Raw genomic sequence first — 18,124 nt, 5'->3', positions numbered from 1 at the left:
GAAGCTGGAGCTGGGCCGGGGGGACCCGGGGGGCGGGGGACAGTGCTGGCCCCTCCGAGCCATTTCTTCCTCCCGGCTGTGGAGACGGTATCCAGATGCGGGCATCAGAGCCCCTTCTGCAAAGTTCTAGCCAGAAGGGACCTCTCCTCTCATCCTCACCGATGAGGAAACGCAGGCAGGCCTCCCAGGCTCCTGGCAGGCGGAGCCTCGGGTCCTGAGCGGGGGGGGGGGGCCAGAAATCCGTCGCTCCGGGAACCACAAGGGCCGGGGCCCCCTGGCAGGGGCAAAGGCTCCTCTGAGGAGCTTCCCCAGACAGCGGCCATCTGCCCTAAAGGGAGGCGCAGTCTCAACACCCGGGGTCCTGCGGGAAGGGCCTGCTGAGGGCTTGCAGGGGAAGCCAGGTGACAAACTGTCACAGAGGCCACCAGGTGGGGAGGGGCTGGGGGGGAGACGTGGGCTGTAGGAACAGGCATCAGCCAGGGCTTCTGGGGCTCATGGGACCCCCAGCCCAGGGTGACGGCCCCCAGCACACCCCTATACTTGCCCTCACCCCAAAATCCCTCTGCTGCCCAGGGCTGGCCTGTGGGGGTGGGTGTTCCCTCCTGCGTTCCCTGCAGCAGATTCCACATCGACCAGAAGCCGGGGGGCCAGGCTCCACTCAGGGCACATGTGTCCCCACGCAGCACCCCCACAGAGGCTGGCCTGAGCGGGGTCCCCAGCTCACGAGGGCGACACACCCAGTAGCTAGCCTTGTCCGAGGCCACCCCTGCCGGGCTCTGCGCCTCCGGCCCCGTCAGGTGGAGAGGGGCCCGGGGAAGCCGTGTGGAGCAGGGGGCGCGTGGAGGAGCCTCAAAGCTCCTGGAGGCAGCCCAGGGAACCAGCCTCCCTGGCCACCGGCTGTTGGCCCCCTAGGAGCCCACGAGGGGCCCAGCGGAGCCCCTGAACCACTCCCAGGCAGTGGCCTCTGCAGCTGGCTGCACAGGTCACGTGTCCCAAGAGATGACAGCAGGCCCCTCCCCCCGCCCCGCCCCGTCCCGGCCCCAGGGCGCGAAAGTTGCCACTCCAGAGTGAGCCACCCTCCTGCTGTCTGAGGGACGGGGCCAAATGAGTTGTCCAAAGGGGGGCCAGGCCGACCCAGAGGAAGCTGTAACAAGGCCAGCCACAGAAAGGCAGGCTGGCGCCCCCCAATGCGGCCAGCCCTCGGCACGGCCCGAAGCTCCGGGCCGGTTCTGAGGGCAGGGGGAGCAGGTGGCAGCTGGTTGTTCCTAATAACGTCTGCACTCGACGGAAGAGAAACGTTGGCAGCCCTTGGTCTATCTCCCGATTTTGTCCCGGAGCTTCTGTCCCACCGTGAACCCTTCGAAGCCGGCCCCCCCTTCCCGGGGCCCTGAGGGGTGGGCTCGGTCCACAAGCAGAGTGCCGGACGCCTGCCTTCGGGCCCCGCGTGCACCTGCTCCCCGGCTGGGCGCCAGAGCGGAGGCCCGACAGGGGCTGTGGCCCTGGGCACCGGGCGCCCCCACGGGGGTCCGGGGAAGCCAGGTGGCCAGCCACGGCGGCCTCACAGTGCCGGGGCCTCGTGAGCACACGGGACACGCGTAGCCGGGGTGAGGGGCTGTGTGCGAGCACCCGCGGGCAGGCGGGGTCCCTGGCCGGGGCCGGGCGGCGAGGAGCAGCTCAGACGCCAGCCCCGGCCTCGTGGCGGGGAGAGAGAATTAACCCACCATGCACCCCGCGACCGGCTGCCGTGTGCCGGGGGCCGTGAAGGGAGCTCTGAGCCATGCCCTGGGGCCAGGCCCGCCTTCACGGGGCCGTGGAGGAAGGCCACAGGGGGCAAGGGCCCCAGGAAGAGAGACCCCTGAGCCCAGACAGACGCGAGAGGAGGAATCAGAGAGAGCTGCACGTGCAAGGGCCCTGGCGGTGCACGGGTGGACGAACAGGGCGTGTCCAGCACAGTGGGAGCCGCGGTGAGCCAGGCGGAGGACGGAGGGAGAGAGGCCAGTGCCACCTCGGGGCCACAGGCTCTGGGCCCAGCCCTGACCCCACGTGGGGGCACACACGGGACCCCCGACACCCAGCTGAGCGCGGGCTGCAGGCCCCGTGGGGCGGGACAGCACGTGCGGGGTCCCGGGCGTCAGCACGGCCCACGACAGATGGGGCCTCTCGCCCACGACGCTCACCAGGGGCCAGCGGTCCCCAGGCAACGCCGGCCCCTGCGGTCCCGGTGGGGAGGGGGGGACCACGTGGGCAGGGGTGGCGCTCACCGAGTTGGGGCTCAGCCCCATGTTCGCGTCCACGTACGTCTCGGTCTTGGGCTCGACGGCCAGCTCCGCCTCCAGAATCTTCTCCACCGGCATGTCCTCGTTGGCACTGCTGGTGGACTCCACCTCGTTCTCATTCCGGTCCTTGCCCCGCTGCCTCTCCTCCTGCACGGCTGCAGGGTGAGGGAGGCCATGGTCAGCCCGCGGCTCCCTGGGCAGCGCCCCCCCCCGCCCCCCCCCCCCCCCCCCCCACCAGGGGCCAGGTCGTGTCGGCCCCGAGCCAGCACACCCGCCAGGGCCAGTGAGGGCCAGACCACGGCCCGGTCTCTGCCTCTCAGCAGCCACACACACTCACAGAGCACACCCGCCTCTCGCTAATTCGTCCGGCTAATTCTACATCAGGACCTGTCTGGGGCCAGGCATACACAGGCCAGGGCACCCGGGGCCCAGCTCTCGTGCAGCTGACGGATGGTTCAGCAGGGAGCCTAACGTGCAGTGAGAAGAGTTTTGATGGACTATGGGCTCAGACAAAGCCAGGAAGGCTGCCCGGAAGAAGCGGCAAGAAAAGTAAAGAGGCACGAAAGACAAGGGTAATAGTTCAGGCATAGAAGGCAGCGTGTGCAAAGGCCCAAAGCCAAATCAGAGATACTCCTGATGAATGGGCCTCTCACACCAGCTGGAGAGCCGGTACAAGGGGTACACGGGAGCAGGGGCAAGTTCCTGTGCCACAGAAAAGGGACAGGATAGGACACACGTCTCTGAAAGTCCCATCCAGCTGCAGAAAGAAAAGGGGGGCCCAGGGGAGACCAGGAGCTGGATGCCAACCCGGAGCATCAGCCAGGATGGCCTGGGTCAGCCCGGTGGGGAATGGGGCAGCCCTGGGGCTGGAGGGCTGAGCAGATGGGTGGACAGGGCATGGCCCAGTCCCTGGGAGCCCAGGGAGAGAAGCCGATGGAAGGAGGCAGACCCACGTGGACAGAAGGGAGGACGCCAGGGCACCGTGCGGATGGGCGTTTACAGACCTCGGACTTCAGAGTCCATGAAGCTCAAACTGCCCTTCCCAAGAGAGGCCGGGACCCAGGGGTCAGGCTGTGGGACCCCACCCAGAGCCCCACAAGCACCCAAGATGGCTCCTCGGGGCTGCCACAGCCTCCTGGGGGACCCCCACCTCCACCCCTCCTCTCCAGTAAGAGAACTAAGGGCCCTGGACTGGGGAAAGCGAGTCAGCCGAAGGGAAAAGTCACAGCCGGCAGCCCGGCGCGGGGCCAGAAGGGCTGTCCACATGGCACTGTTTCAGCCTGAGCCAGCTAGGAGTGTCGGGAATGCCCAGATGCCGTCACAGCAGCCTCCCCCAAGCCCACCCTCCTATGGTCCCCCTCCACCAGGCCCCTGGGGTGGCCTCGACCTCCTCAGGGCCGGCTCCTCAGCCCCCCACCCCGCCCCCAGACAAGGCCCTCGGTTTCTTGAAGACCCCATCACAGAGTGGGAGCTTGGTGAGGGGACTTCCAAGAGTGTAGCACGGAGACCTTTGTCCCCGGGCCCATCTAAGCTGAGAGAAAGGCCTGGAAACAGCCCCTCGCCGCAGAGCCCAGAGGCAGGCCGACCCCCGGGAGGCCCCGAGGACCGAGAGAGCTGGACCCACCTCTTGTGGCCACATCCAAGCCCAGAGGGCTCCCAGTAAGAGGCAGAAGATAACCCTGGGCTGGGGGAGCCCCACACGCCAGGCCCAGGTCCCCCACAGCACCCCAGGGGTACAGGCAGCTCACTCCCTTACTGGAAACCCGAGGGCTTTGAGACCTGGGCCGGTGCTCATGGCACACAGTCCTCGGACTCGGCCCCTCGCAGCCCCCATGACTGCACCCGGCAGGCCACTCTGCCGAGCCAAGTGCCCCACAAACCTCAAGAGCCCCTCAGAACCCTCACCTGGATGGGTGCCCAGACCACCCGACTCAGAGCAGCTCGCCTCACCATCCCGCTCCGGGATCGCAGGACCCGGACCCCCACCGTCCGGCTCCTAGATCGCACCCTGAGCTGCAGCACCAGAGGCCCTGGCGAACGGCCAGCTGCTGGGGGGCCCGTGGGTAGAGCACGAAGATAAAATACAGTGACGTTTGCAGGGAGCCGAACCTGCAGCCCCCGGGTCACGCTCCCGCACAGGGGCCAGCTGAGGTCAGCTGACTCCAACCGCTGCAGGCCCTCTGGACCAGTGCCCAGCTTCCGGCCAGCCCTGGAGGTGGGGGCTCAGCCAGGGGGCCTCACAGCCCTCCCAAGGATGCTGGCCAGACCCTCCTCCTCCAGCGGGCCTTTCCTTGTGCCATCCGGGTCTCACACTCCCCATCGCTGACCGGTCCCCGATTTGTATTCCCAAAGCCAGCTCAGAGCCCCTGCCCTGCAGACCTCAGCCTGGCATCCCGCCCTCACACCCTCACACTCTCAGGGCACTGCGATCAGCGCCCTCTTTCCTGCTCCAATGTCCTGGGGCAGAGCCTTCTGGAGAGCGGAAGGTGCAGCGTGGCTTGGGGCTTCCTGAGTCAATGGCCCCCTGGGCCTCAGATGGGCTCATTCTCCCCTCCAGGACATCTCTGTGGGGCACAGCACGTCCCCGGGTCTCACAGATGCCAGCTGTCATGAGACCACCTCCTTGAACCTCCACACCCCACCCCCCTGCCCTGGCTCTGAGGGCCCGAACTCGGGCTGCCTTACCAAGTCCTCTCCCCTTTGGTTTCCTGATGGGTCTGGCAAATGCAACGAACGGGCAGGAAGGAGGAGGGCGGGAAGAGGCGTCCGTGGCTCTGGCGCCTCCCCGCCCAGCCTCGGCTCTCACCTGCCACCTCCTCCCAAGGCCATGGCTCCTGGGGACCAGCCCTCCCCCGGGGATCCGTGAGCCCCCGTTCCTCTCTCGCCGCTCCAGCCTGGGGGGCATGAGGGCTCCCTGACGGTGCCGGCCCCAAGGGTCCCACAGGCCTGCCTCGTTCCCGGAGCACAGCCCACAGTTTCCTGACAGCCCAAACGGACACCTCTCTACCACCCCGCAGGGCTCCCTGAGGGCAGGCAATGTCTGCCACACTGACAGGTGGCTATTTAGAGCCAACCCCGTGCCAGAGGCCATACTCTCCGAGACCCAGAGCACGGAAGAGGGCCTTTGCACTCACAGAATGCGACTCAAGGACGGGGGCCAGCTCAGCACCTGCAAATCGCAGCAGCTGGGCCGAGGAGCCAGGCAGGAGGCCCAAGTCAGAGTTTCTGCAAGGCTGGCGCTTCCCAAAGGCCGACAGCAGGTGGGGGCTGCGGGGGGCGGGGGGAGCTCCAGCTGGCGGGCCGGTGGCAAGGAGGCACGGTCGTGCTCTCTGGAGAGGGCACGTGGGCCCTCTCCAGCCAGGCTTCCAGACCCCAACATGTGGCAGGTGCCGGGCTGGGCAGGGCACCTCCTCGTGGTCACCCTGCTGCCAACCGTGCACGGACTGACGCAGCCAGCAGCTGGGGTGACGGACACAGAGTCCAGGCAGGCCCGTGTCCCCGAGACCCTGAGCGGGGACGGGGGTGGGGGGGGGATGGTGGTGGTCCCGGGGTCTGTGCTCTGGGCACAATCCGAAACCCTCAGGGCCAGCACACAGCCGAGAGGCATGCACTTTGGCTCAACTGCCTCGTTCTTCCAGCTGGGGACGCAGGTCCAGAGCAGCACGGGGGCACGGCTGAGCTCACAGGACAGCGGGTGGCTCCGGGCGCCGTGGCCCTGCCCCTGCCAGCTGTGTGGCCCTGCTTCCCCCCGCCCCGGAGGGAGCACCGCAGCCCCGGCCCCGGGCTGGCCCCGCGCGGCGCTCCCGCCTCCGGCTCCCACGCTCCCCACACGCCGGTCACAGATTTCCTCCCACTGCACAGGCGGGCGGACGGGGCGGCCCGAGTGTGGGGGCAGCGCCCGGGGTGGCAGCGGCGGGTGGGGGTCCCCAGCACCTGCCTCCTCGGCGGGGGCAGCGCGAATTAATTAGCCAATGCTTTGTGAAGTACTTTGAAGCCGTGGAGGGCCAGCACCTCTGAGCGGCATCATTATAAATATTATGGTTGTATTTGTAGCTGGCGGAGGAGGCGGGAACAGCCCGGGGATTTATGTTTTGCCAGCTCAGTCACCTTCTAGACGTAGTCATGTTTGACTTACGTTATGCCAGCGCCGGGGAGCCTCAGGCGGGAGGCGTCTGTGAGCACAGGGCCTCGTTCCCTGCCCCACCCCCCGCCCCCGCCCTGGGCCTGAGCCCCACCCCCCCCACCGCCCGGGGAAGACCAGAGAGGGGGCCGCCAGACATGCGCCTGGGAGGGGGGCTCCACACCGGACAAGAGCGGGGTCCCAGGCATCAAGGGAGACGCTGACATGGGGGTTGGGGAACGGGGGCCTCCCCGACCCACTGCCGTGTCCGCTGCACCCCTGCGGGCCGTGGGGGCTGGGCGGGAAGCCAGGCAGGGGACGGGGTGGCTATGGGAGCAGTACCCAGCCCCGCCGCCTCCTCTGTTTCCAGCACAGAGACAGGCAGGCCTGGCCCAACGCCCCTTCTTTAGCCGGGGCCACTGAGACCCAGAGAGGGGGTGTCTTGCCGGAGGGGCTCTCTAGCTCAGAGGACACGTTCCCCCCTTCCTTCGGGACTCAATCCAGGACAGTCAAGGAGTCTGTACTCGAGAGCAACCACACACACACACACACACACACACACACACACACACACACACACGGCACTGCCCTCTCTGCACCCCGGTCTTTGGGTTGGGAGACGGAGCACAGAAAGCAAAGGGAGGCAGGAAGGAAGCAGGGAGAGGCTTTCCTGGAGGAAGAAGAAGGAAGCAGAGAGGCATACAGAGGGGCGACCCCTCCAGCCTGGAACAGCACCACCCCTGGTGGGGGCCGGATCCCCCCATCGGACCAGGAGCGCCAGCAGGCCCCCCGAGCCCTGCCCCCGCGTGCTCCAGCAGACAGGCCCGGGCTCAGCCTGGCGGACGGCTGGCATTTCCCCCCCTGGAATGCCGTGGAGCGAGTCCCAGGTGGTGCAGGTGCGTGCAGGCCCCGGCACTGCCCAACACAGATGCTATCTGCCTGCCTGCAGCGCCCCTCATCAGCCAGCACGCGGCAGGGCGGTCGCCACCCGTGCCCACCCCGACCGCGCCCTCCCGTGCCGCACAGGGCAGCGCTGCCTGGGCCCGCGCCTGGGTCCTCACCCGTGACAGAGGCGTGATCGAGGGCCTCACCGACGGGCCCCGCAGCCCGGGCCAGCCTAGAAGCCAACACCTCACATCCTACACGCTCCCCTACGGCCCACGGTCCCGCTGCAGCAGCCTTGTCCCCAGGGCAGCAGACAGGAAAAAAGCTGTTTCAGGACCAGTTCGGGGGGGGGGGGGGGCAGTCCCCAGCCCCCAGTCACAGGCCTCTTGGCCTAGGAGACTGTGGAGCCCCCTGCAGGGCCAGCACTAAAGCCACACTGCAGCCACTGATCACCCCTCCCAAGGGTGAGGCTGTGGCCTGGGCCCTGCCACAGGGCTACACACGGGAAAGCATGGGTAAGAGTGCCGTCTGAGGCACGAGAGAGCCTGGAGGAGGGTTTTTACCGCACGTTCGTGACTCATAAATCCAGTATGAGGCAAAGGGGAGGTGGGCCCTGACGGGATCAGGTATTTATCTAACGGCCCATAAATCAGGTCTCGAGGGCCGTGCGCCGCCTCGGGAATGCGCCCAAAGCACCAGATTTATCCATCAGGCGAGAGAGACAAACGGGCTGGTGCCACCCCGGACCAAGCCAACGGCTGCAGACGGGATTCGGCCTGTGCTGGCCCGGAGACCCCCCAGGTGCCCACCCCTGCAGCCCGTCTTTCTGTGAGTGAAGTCAGGGCAGAATCCCCACATCACGGGCAAGGGGGCTAGAGTGAGTGTGGAGACGGGGCCTGTGCCCAGTGAGGCCCTGCACGAAGCAGCTGTTTCTAACAGCCACTCACAAGACCCAGTCACTGTGGGTGCCAGGAGGGGGGTCAGACCAGGTTTCCCCAGCCCTGGGACCCTGCAGCATCCACTCTCTCCCAGACCTTCGGGAGGTCAGGCAGCTGGGCTCTGATGACGCTCAGGCTGAGGGGGCCTTAGAGAGAGATCCTCATTTAGCAAACAGTCCCGGGGACCCACGGAGGGTGACTCTCTGGGGCCGGGAATGGCATCCAGGCCTTGCAGCATGCCGTATCTGCTGATGCCCTCGGCCTCTGCACACGCCATCCCTTCCGGCTAGGCACCCGGTCTACCCGACACCCTTGCGCTCTGAAGGCATCAGCCTGACATCTGCCTGCAGCTGGGTCACCGCCTCCTCTGTGTCCCCTGCCAGCGCTGAGCACACCTGGGGGCCCCGCCTGGTAACGCGACAATCCCTTGCAGTGGACGCATGCCCACGGCTCGCTGCTGCGTGCCCAGTGCCCAGCGTGGCGCCTGGCACCAGGAGTGCTGAGCTCGGCCAGTGAGTGGTCTCGGGCGCTGACCCGAGCTCGCTCTGTGCTGGGGTGTCCTCAAGGGAGCCCGAGCCTCCCCCCCAGCCCACTGGCACCTGGCCATCTGGCCAGTGCCCTATGCCCGGGGAACACACTCATCCACCACCCACCATGTGCCTGCCCCCCCCAAGTCCCCATCCCGGGAACACAGCTGTACGGGCCAACCCCGGCCAACCCTCCCTGATTACAAAGGGCACCCAGAGGAACCAGGGCCGGGTGCACACCTCCTCTGGCCCCCTGGATAGCGTAAAGGAACGCGGACACACCAGGGGCCTCCTGGGTCCCGCCTGGCACGTGGCCTCGGACAAGCCCTGGACCCTCTGGGCTTCAGCTCCTCTGCCTGTCCGAGGAAGGGTGGGTGGGCAGACACTCCTCGAGGCCCCGGCCACCCCTGCAGCTCAGCGCTGCAGCTCCCGAGGCCCCCCTGGCCGGAAGCAGTGCCAGATGCAGGACATCCCGTCGTCCCGCTTGCCCTCGTGGCCTCGAGGAAGAAGTCCCACAGGACCACCTGGCCCGGCTGGGGTCTCAAGTTTCCTAACAAGGACGAGGGGGGTAAAACAGGAAATGAGACGAGAGCCGCAGGCACCCCAGGGGACGGTCCTAGGTGGTGAGGCCCCACTGGAGGCCCCACGAGGAGGTCCCAGACGCACACCCTGACCCCACGCAGCACGTCTCCAGCCCCGTGAGGCGCCGGCTGCGAGACTGAGCGCAGAGGCAGACGTAACAGCGACCCAGGATGCAGGAGTCATCAAGCCTGCAGACCGGGAAACGGAAGCCCACGGACGGCTGGGGGGGCCGAGCAGAGGTTGCACCGCGAGTTGGGGTCAAGAGCTCAGACCCAGGTCTGGCTGAACAACTGGACGATTTCAATGACCTCAGGTGGCCTTCCCTACCTGCCCCGACCCCCTGCCCCTAACAAACGGTTGTCAATAAAACGGGCTCCGAATCCAAGGCGGAGACGCCCGCTGAAGGAGGTCCGAGGGAGGGGGAGGCGGGGCACAGGGCGGCCCCCCCCCGCATGCAGCAGGGCTCAGCGGCACCCCCGTGGCGGCTGGGGCTCCCTGCTCCACTCCGCCCCCTCATCAGCGCTGTCCCTGCCACGGCGTCCCCGACTGTCCCTTTACCAGTCGGCCGCAACACGACCTCAGGACCCTCCCTCTCCCCATCTCGCACCTGCAGCCTCGGCCGTCGCCTCGGTCCCAGAGCCCATGCCCTGGGCCACTGGCACCCGAAGAGGCTTTGATCGCGTTCCCCCGCGGGGCTGAGAGCCGCCACCGGGCAGGATGGAGGGGGGGGGTCCTCCTCTGAGGCCATGGTGGGGGGGGTCCCTGAAGGCAGGGCAGCCCACTAAGCCCAGAGCCTGGCGAAGAGCAGGCGCCCGGCGAAGAGCAGGCGCCCGGCGAAGAGCAGGCGGGCCCAGCGTCCAGGGAGAGCCACGGGGCTGGCCCCTGGAGGGAGCGAGCGCCCGTCAGCGGGCGGGGCCGTGCGCGGGGCGGGGCCGTGGGAAGAGCCGCGGGGACGGCGCCGGGCGGGCCTACCTTCGCGCTTCATGCCCATGGCCAGGCACTTCTGGTAGCGGCAGTACTGGCAGCGGTTGCGTTGCCGCTTGTCGATCAGACAGTCCTTGTTGTCCCGGCAGGTGTAGGTCAGGTCCTTGCGCACCGTCCGCTTGAAGAAGCCCTTGCAGCCCTCGCAGCTGTACACCCCGTAGTGCTTGCCTGCGGGGAGCGGGGCCGTGAGCGCGGCGCCCGGGCGCGTGCGGCCTCCTCCACCCCTGCGGTCGGGGTGCAGGGGCGCGAGGCCGCCACCTTCGCCGTCGCCCCCCCCCCCGCGACGGAGGCCTCCAGGCCCTGCCCACCGCCGTCCCCCCTGCCGCCTCCCCTGCTCGCGATCGCACTGCTGCGAAAACACCAGACAGCCCGGCGTGAAAGGTCCGATCAGCCCCCTCTTGGACCCGGCCGGCCGCCCGCCTCCCCGCACCGCTGCGCCCTGCCCAGGGGGGCGGTGGGGGGAGTCCTGCGGTCCCGCTGCAACCACGACGGCCTACCTGAGGAGCGGTCCCCGCAGATGGCACAGATGTGCTTGGTGAAGGACGCCATGTTCCCTGAGGGGTGGGCCGGGACTTTGAGGACACCATTGAGGCCCAGCGGGGGCTTGATGTCCTCGCTGCTGCTGACGGGGTTCATGGGCGAGCTGAGCTGAGGAGGGAAAACCGGGGGCGTCCAGGGGGGCACGTGCCAGCATCCCCCCACCAGCCCTACCACAGGAAGGCGCCAATGAACCCCCCCCCCCACCTTGCGGAGAGGAAACCGAGGCTCAGAGAGGGGCGAAGCCAGCCACAGGCCACACAGCACAGGAGCGGCAGGGCCCAGCCCCGCTGAGCCCTGCCCTGCCCTCAGGGACCCCCCCCCATGGCTTCAGAGGAGGACCACCCCCCCCCCCAGGGCCCTGCTTACACCCCCTGACTCTCACCCACCTCCCATCACTGAGCGAGCCCTGGACAGGGCAGCGTGAGCTCGCACCCCTCCCCTGTGAGGCAGGCACTTTGTTTTGGGGACCCCCAACCCGCAGCTGGGCGCTGAGGCCCGGTCACAGCAAGGAAAGGGAGCTGGGGTCCACCTCAGCAGCACACCGCGGGGGGGGTGGGGGTGGGGGGGAAGCTCGGATCACGTGACCCAAGGAGAGCAGGACAGATAGCGCCCCGCCCCCGCCCCGCCCCACCCGGAGGCTGACAGCCCGATGCTGCCCAGGAGGAAGCGTGGGAACCTCACCGTCGCCCTGGCAACAGCTGCCGCTGCAATGACACAGCAGTTTTGGTTCCGCTGCATCCACCCCAGCTCTCCTGGCAGCGCTAGGGCCCAGGGGTGCTTCCCGCTGCGCCCACGGGCTGGCCTGTCTCCACTGGCGCCAGGACCCCGGCCCGGCGGCCCCCGGCCCCCCACTTCTGCAAACCCCTGACAAAGGCGGAAACCGGGCGGTGTGCGCGTCTCTGGGGAAGGACAGCAGGCGCCTGGCTGCCCCCGGGTAGCCCCGGGCCCCTCCTGCCAGCGGGAACCTCACCTCCTTCCTTCCCCACGGCCCCCGACCTCCACCGCTTTCTCACGGGGCAGCGAGAACTTGGTGCTCCGAGCACACGAAGCAGAAGGCCCCCGATGCCTGTTTCCACGCCGGCCTGGGAGGCTGGGAGGGTCCTTCCAGCCCCCGTGGCTCTGGGCCCCTCCCCCGCCCGGAGCCCTGTGACTCTGAGTGCACTGACCACCCTCCCCACCCCACCCCCCCGGGATTCCTGGGGGGGGGGGGCTCCTGAGAAACCCCTGGGGGCCATCACGTGAGAGGGCGCCACGGACCAGAGCGGCCTGTCCAGTGGCACCAGGGCACTCTCTGCGCACCGTCCCCAGGCCTGGGAGCATTTCCCACAGGAAAGGGGACAGAGAAGGGGCCGTTTGCGGAGGGCTCCTGTGCCCAGGTGCACCACACACGTTCGCCTCTGCCATGTGGAAAACCCCCCGTCCCTTCCCAGATACGGATGTGGAGGCTCAGGAGGTCAGGGGCCCGGCAGGCAGGCCTCTGGGTAGCAGGCGGTGGGCACCAAGGCGATGCCCGCATGCCCAGCGACACGGGACACATAGCCCCGCGCAGCCCTGCAGAGCTCGCTGGCTCGGTGGGGACGGGGCGGAGGCGGGTGGTGGGGACAGCACGGCCTACGGCGGGGCCCCTGGATTATGTCCTCTTCCATCCACTGTGTGACTTTGGGGAAATCATTCAATCATTCCAAGCCTGAGGTTCGTCGTGGGCCAAGCTGAGGGCCACTGTCAGGAAAACTCAGCCGACACAGGGGCAGCTTGCTGCACACACTCGGCCTCCGGGAGACGTCGCGGGCTGGGTCCCAGGCAGAGGGGCCACTGAGCCGTTCAGGAAAGGCACAACATGGGTGCAGAGGGGGCCGACGAGGCGGGAGTCACTGAGGACATGGGAGCAGGAGGCCTGCCCCCGCTGCAGCCTTCCCCTGTGGGAGCCCGGCCAGGACCCCACGTGGCTGGATCCACTCGAGGGCACCAGGGAGAGGAACCTGGGCATTTCCTCTTTCATGCTTGCCCACACCGTGCTGGGTGGGTGGCAGGCCACCTGCCCTGTCCCCCGTGTACATGCAGGCCCTAAGAACTGGTGACTGCCCTAGGTAAACTGAGGCAGGGCCACCGCAGTGAGGAAGGCTGGGCGGGCCCCACGTGGGAAGGAGCTCCAGGCGGGAAGGACAGTCAGTGCCGTGGCTGTCGGCCATGTGCCGGGGGCATCCCTGCCCTCCCGGCCTCAGGCTTCCCAGGGGCACAGCAGTCAGCCCAGAGGCCTCTGGGAGCCCTAGGAGACCCTGCACACGTGGGGAGACGAGGCTGGCTGCAGCCCCCACTCACCACAGGCCTGGGGCCACCCACATCGATCCTTTGCCTCAACTAGTAAACGGTGTCCATAAGGCCACCAGGGCCAGGCTGTGCGGGGTCAGGGGTCACACTTCGCCCTTCCCAGCTCCAAGCTGATGCGCCTTGGGCTGGCCCCCCCATTCTTTGAGGAGCTGTGCCCCCGCCCCCCTGCACCCCATCCACGGTGCCAACAGCCCCTGGCTAGGGCCTGGAGGCCACGTGGGTGGCCAGGGCGGGGCCCAGTCCCATTTCCCCTTTCATATCCTTGGCATTTTTTTCAGTTCCCACTGGAGCCTACAGGACTCGCTGAAACAACCAGCAGCCTCATCAGGACCCCGCCAGGGTCTCCGCCGCCTCTGGAGGCTCCTCTCTTCCGCACCCGCCACGCCCTTCCTCCCGAGCCAACAGCAGGCTTCCCCGCCATCCGCGGCCAGAACTGGGGGTGGAGGCTCAGGCCTCCTGCCGCGGGACCAGGCCCTTGGCCTCGCCTGCCTCACAGGACCCCCAGGGCAGGGGCAAACCGTGGGGATGCCCTGTCTTTGGAGGCCTCACGGCCACGGGACTGCCGACAAAGAGCAGGCAGTGCCAGCTGGCCCACTGGCCTGAGCAGATCCCCCACCAGGGAAGGTCTGCTGGGCTGGCGAGGGCTACATGCTGTGGTGCCCACGGCAGGCCCGGTGGGGCCAGAGGGCTCTGGGGCGCGGTGGGGGTGCTCCCAGGCCCTGTGCTGAGCCCCCAGACCAGGAAAGAGGCACAGGGCAGCCCGGGTGCCGGCGCCTGGGATCTGGACACCCAGGCACCCATTTCTGGGCAGGGAGGGCGAAGCGAGGCAGACCGGGGGCGCTGGCGGGCCTTCTGGGCTGCGTGGACTCAAGCAGGCAGCCCTCGGCAGGGCGCCAGCCCTTCTCCGGCAGCAGAAATCGGAGAACCTCGCTGGTTCCGCCAACCATGACTTCGCGGTTGTGGTTTTGGGGCAGAGGGTGGGGCATGCCCCCCTTTGAACTCCACCCACACTCTTCGTGAATATGGGGAACCCCAGGTTTCCAGGATGAGCTGCTGAAGCCCAGAAGCTCCACTCACTCCGGGAAGGCGCTACCGGGAAACTGAGGCCTCGCCAGGACGGGCAGCCACGGGGGAGGCCGAGCGCGCGGCTCAGACCGTGGCAAAACTCACTGTGGCGCGACTGACTGATGGACAGAGGGACACGTGGGATGGGTGGCCACAGGACAGCAGTGACCATCTGGGGCACAGCGGGCTTGCTCCCCACACCCTCTTCCAGGCCTGACTCTTGCCCCGATCCCCTCATCAGCCTCAAGGGGCCTGGGGCCCCTCACTCACACGCAACCTGGGTTCAACCAGCACCGCCAAGCGCCAGGAACCTGGCTGGGTGCCGAGAATAAGAGAGAACAGGACAGATGTGGCCCCCCAAACCCTCGCTCCCCAGTACTACCCCGCCCCCGCTCCCAGACGGGCAAACAGTGGCAAGTGGCAGGTGACCCCAAGGTCCGGGGAACACCACTGCGACGCCCAGGCTCCTGCTGAACACGAGCCCTCAGGGTGTCCAGGGCAGGTGGTGGGCCTACGACCAGCGAGGAGCCTCATGGGGCTGAGGGCCAGCAGGTGCCTGCCTCTGTCGCGGTCCCCAGGGGGGCAGGTGCAAGCTCAGTCTTCATCTGCCCCCCGGCTCGCTGTGCAGCCAGCAAGAATGGGGGTGGGGCGGCTGTGCTAAAAATAACCTGGCCAGGCCCAGCAAAGCAGCCGAGCCTCCCTCAGGCCAGCACCTCAGGCCTCCTGCCTGCTCCGGGGACCAGGTGACGCGAGAGGAACACGGGAGCTCTGCACTGACCCCTGAGACCCCAGCTCTTTTGCTCCCGTCCCCCAGCCACAAAAGGTTGACAAGGTCACTCTGGAAAAGCCAGCAAGATTCTCCCCCCAAGGCCAGCTCTGGAGGCCCAGCGAGAGGGGCAGTGGGCTGGCTCCAGCTCGGTGGTACCCCGGGGCCAGCAGCAAAGGGGACTGCCCCGCAGGCAGGGGCTTGGGAGCCCATGGGATGTGGCTGTCACGAGGGCATGTGTGGCTCTGGGCAGGGAAGCCTGCGCCCAGGTCTCTCCCCAGGAGGCTGTCCTGAGGCTCCGTGGAGATGTGCCCCAAGGCTCTCCACCACGGGGCTGTCATCTCAGGGCAAGAATGGCCAAACCCAGCCTTGGACTCGGACCTATTTCAGGAAGGACGGCTCGAGCCCCAGAGAGAGGGAGGTCCCGCTGGGATTCAGGCAGGCCCTCTGGCCACCCAGCAAGAAACCCAGCAGGAACCGCACAGAGCTGGGAGAGAGGATACCCCGCTGGGCCCCGGGGACCCGTCACCACCCAGGGATCTCCAGAAGAGCTCCGGACAGCTCTGCAGGGGTTTGGACGACAGGTGCCCAGGGGAGGGTGGACTGGGCCCCCACGGTCCCCACGGCAAGAACCAGACCGAGCCAGGCCCTGCCAGGCACCACTTCCTTCCTGATTCAGAGACAACCCTGAAAGCCAGACTGTTCCAAACCCATGCCCGTGGAAAATCCCACTGAGCCCTGACAGATGAGCTGAGGCCACCGTGGGGCCTGGGGCCCGGCCTGAGGAGGGCACATCGGCACAGAGACTGGACACGCCACCCGGGGCTCTGGGCCCGGGGCGCCGGAACCACCAGCTGTGGGCATGCGCGGCGGCCAGGAGGGAAGGGCCGAGAAGGGACAGGGGCTCAGGGGGGTGGGTGGCTGTGAATGCTGAGGAAGGCGGCGCCCTGCCCTACAGAGCTCCGAGTCAGGGGAGCAAGGGAGCCCCCTGCGGGGGGGGGGGGGGGGGGGCACATTGGCGTAAACGATCAGCAGCGGGGAGGCCGGCTGATGACCTCGGAGAGTCGAGGGCCGGGGAGTCAGCCAGACCCGGCTCAAACTCAGGCCGAAGCCACCGCTCACTCTGAGGCTCGGCTTCCCAGACATAAAGGGGGGGAGAGGACCCCCTGAGGGTCCGCAGGACAGGGCCCGCCTCTGCACTTACCTGGGGGCTGCTGGTGCCGAAGCCCAGGGTGGGCGTGGTGGGCACTGACATGGAGTGGGGGCCCATGGGGGAGCTGATGACCGAGAACGGTGGGCCCATGCCGTTGATGGGCGGGCTCAGGGTGCTGATGGGCGAGTGCAGCTGGCCGGGGGAGCCGAGCGAGGAGCCGATGCCAGGCCCCAGAGAGGGGTGCAGCGAGGGGGCGGCCATGGAGCCACGCCCCGTGGGGGAGTTGAGGGAAGAGGAGTTCACCTGGGTGGAGAAATCTGCAAGACAAGAACCCAGAGGCGGGCGGTCAGGAACCCACACGGCCCCGCCTGCTCCCCGCAGGGCACAGAGACCGCGGCGAGGCCGGGCCCCAGCACCCCCATGGCGATCGTAACGGCTCGGGCCGCAAATTCCCCCCAACACGAGGTCCGGCCGGGCCAGGGTGCCGGAAGCTCCCCCTCTGAGGTGGCCCTGGTGCTGGGGCTCAGGCTGGGCCGGGGGGGGGGGGGGGGCAGACACCGGACAGGCAGGGAGACAGGAAGGCTGCCTGTCCGCCTGGGATGCCTGGTCACCACGAGCTGCCAGTCCCCTTGCCCATATGCTCAAGGGGCTGAGGTAAAGGTGTGGGAACAACGGCACAGAGGACGAGACCAACGCCTCAGGGTGCCCACGCCGTGGCAGAAACCAGCCCGTGTCCTCAGTGTAGATTAACGCAAGGGAGGAGGTGGGAGGCCTGCGGCAGGCACTATTATCACCCCGTCTTACAGACGGCACATCCGGGCCTGTGTTCTTACAGTGCCCAGGGCCCGGCGGCTCTGGTACCAGGAGGCGCCCCAGCAGCCGTGGCCCTCTGACCCACGAACCCCAGATAGATGCGCACTTCCTGTGTGCCCCAAATCAGCGCGCTCCAGAGAGGGCCGGTGCTCAGAGCCGAGCAGCCCACGGAGGCTGTGGGGAGGGGCCGGGACCTCCCACACACAGACTTTCATCTCAGGGATTTCAAAGCCCCGCAAGCGCTAATTAGGCCTCCGCACCCCAGCCTGGGGGCTCAGCAGGAAGAAACCTCCCCAGAGGGAGGCTCTCAGGTGGCGAACGCTGCCCACAGGGCCGAACACTCCAGCATTCCATCAGGAACCAGCCGAGGGCGGCAGAGGCCAGTGGACTCCACCTCCCCCCCCCACCCCGGGCAAGCGGGGGCCCCCTCTGGGCCTCAGCCTTCCCGTTGGCAAAATGTTCCCTCGGCCCTTCTCGCTCCAGCCTGCAGTGACCACAGGCGCTTCCGCCAGGTTGAGCGGGACCACAGACACGATGGCGTGGCCTCTGTCCACATGCACCCCAGGTCAGGGGGCTGCACCCCTCGACGGCCCCGTGGAAAACCCGCCTCCGCCAACCTTGCAGTGGCTGTGTCCTGAATGTTCCCTGTGCAAACGGTCTCGGGGGGGGGGGGGCATGCACCGTCACACTTCAGGACAAAGCTGCCAACTGGCAGAGTCGGAGCCTGGCACTCGTGACTCCAGCCGAGACCCTCATGCAGGGATTTATGAACTTGTCCCTGGAGACGCTGGGGGGAGGGGGGGATCAGCCCGAAGGGCACGGTGGGCGGCTCCGGCAGGAACGCAGCAGGCTCTGCCACTCTGCCAGACGCCCTCCTCTGCGAGCCTATACCTGCCCCCATCGCGCAGCCCCCTGCCCGCTGGGCACTTCCCGCTCCGTGGAACCAGAGTCCCACAGTAGAGTCGGGGGTGGACGAGCCCGCCTGCGGCTGCTCGCCGTCCAACTCCACTAGTGGGCAGCTTCGTCCGCTCCGTCCGAAATCCCAGCCGTTCACAAAAGTGGGGCTCAACTGCTTTGCTGAACTTGAAAACCCAAACTGAAGAATTCCAGAGCCGGATGGTAGCAGCACCTGCTGGCAAGGATGGGT

General features: G+C 67.8%; 1 protein-coding gene across 9 annotated transcripts in view; it reads right to left on the bottom strand.

Annotated features, from left to right (window-relative positions):
• The window catches only part of RXRA (retinoid X receptor alpha), a 95,567-nt gene that overhangs the window by 11,175 nt on the left and 66,268 nt on the right, over positions 1-18,124 (bottom strand). For all 9 annotated transcript variants that reach the window (XM_047829134.1, XM_047829138.1, XM_047829136.1 and 6 more), the window contains exons 2-5: positions 16,216-16,481; positions 10,810-10,960; positions 10,301-10,480; positions 2,262-2,431 (exon numbers count right to left, since the gene is read on the bottom strand). In XM_047829134.1, coding sequence (XP_047685090.1) covers positions 2,262-2,431; positions 10,301-10,480; positions 10,810-10,960; positions 16,216-16,481 — 767 coding nt within the window. The remainder of the gene's footprint in view (positions 1-2,261; positions 2,432-10,300; positions 10,481-10,809; positions 10,961-16,215; positions 16,482-18,124) is intronic.

The sequence above is a fragment of the Prionailurus viverrinus genome, chromosome D4 (genome assembly GCF_022837055.1).
Source record: "Prionailurus viverrinus isolate Anna chromosome D4, UM_Priviv_1.0, whole genome shotgun sequence".
Lineage (NCBI taxonomy): Eukaryota > Metazoa > Chordata > Mammalia > Carnivora > Felidae > Prionailurus > Prionailurus viverrinus.
The sequence above is the reverse complement of the archived record's forward strand: the minus strand, read 5'-3'. Positions and strand labels throughout refer to the sequence as shown.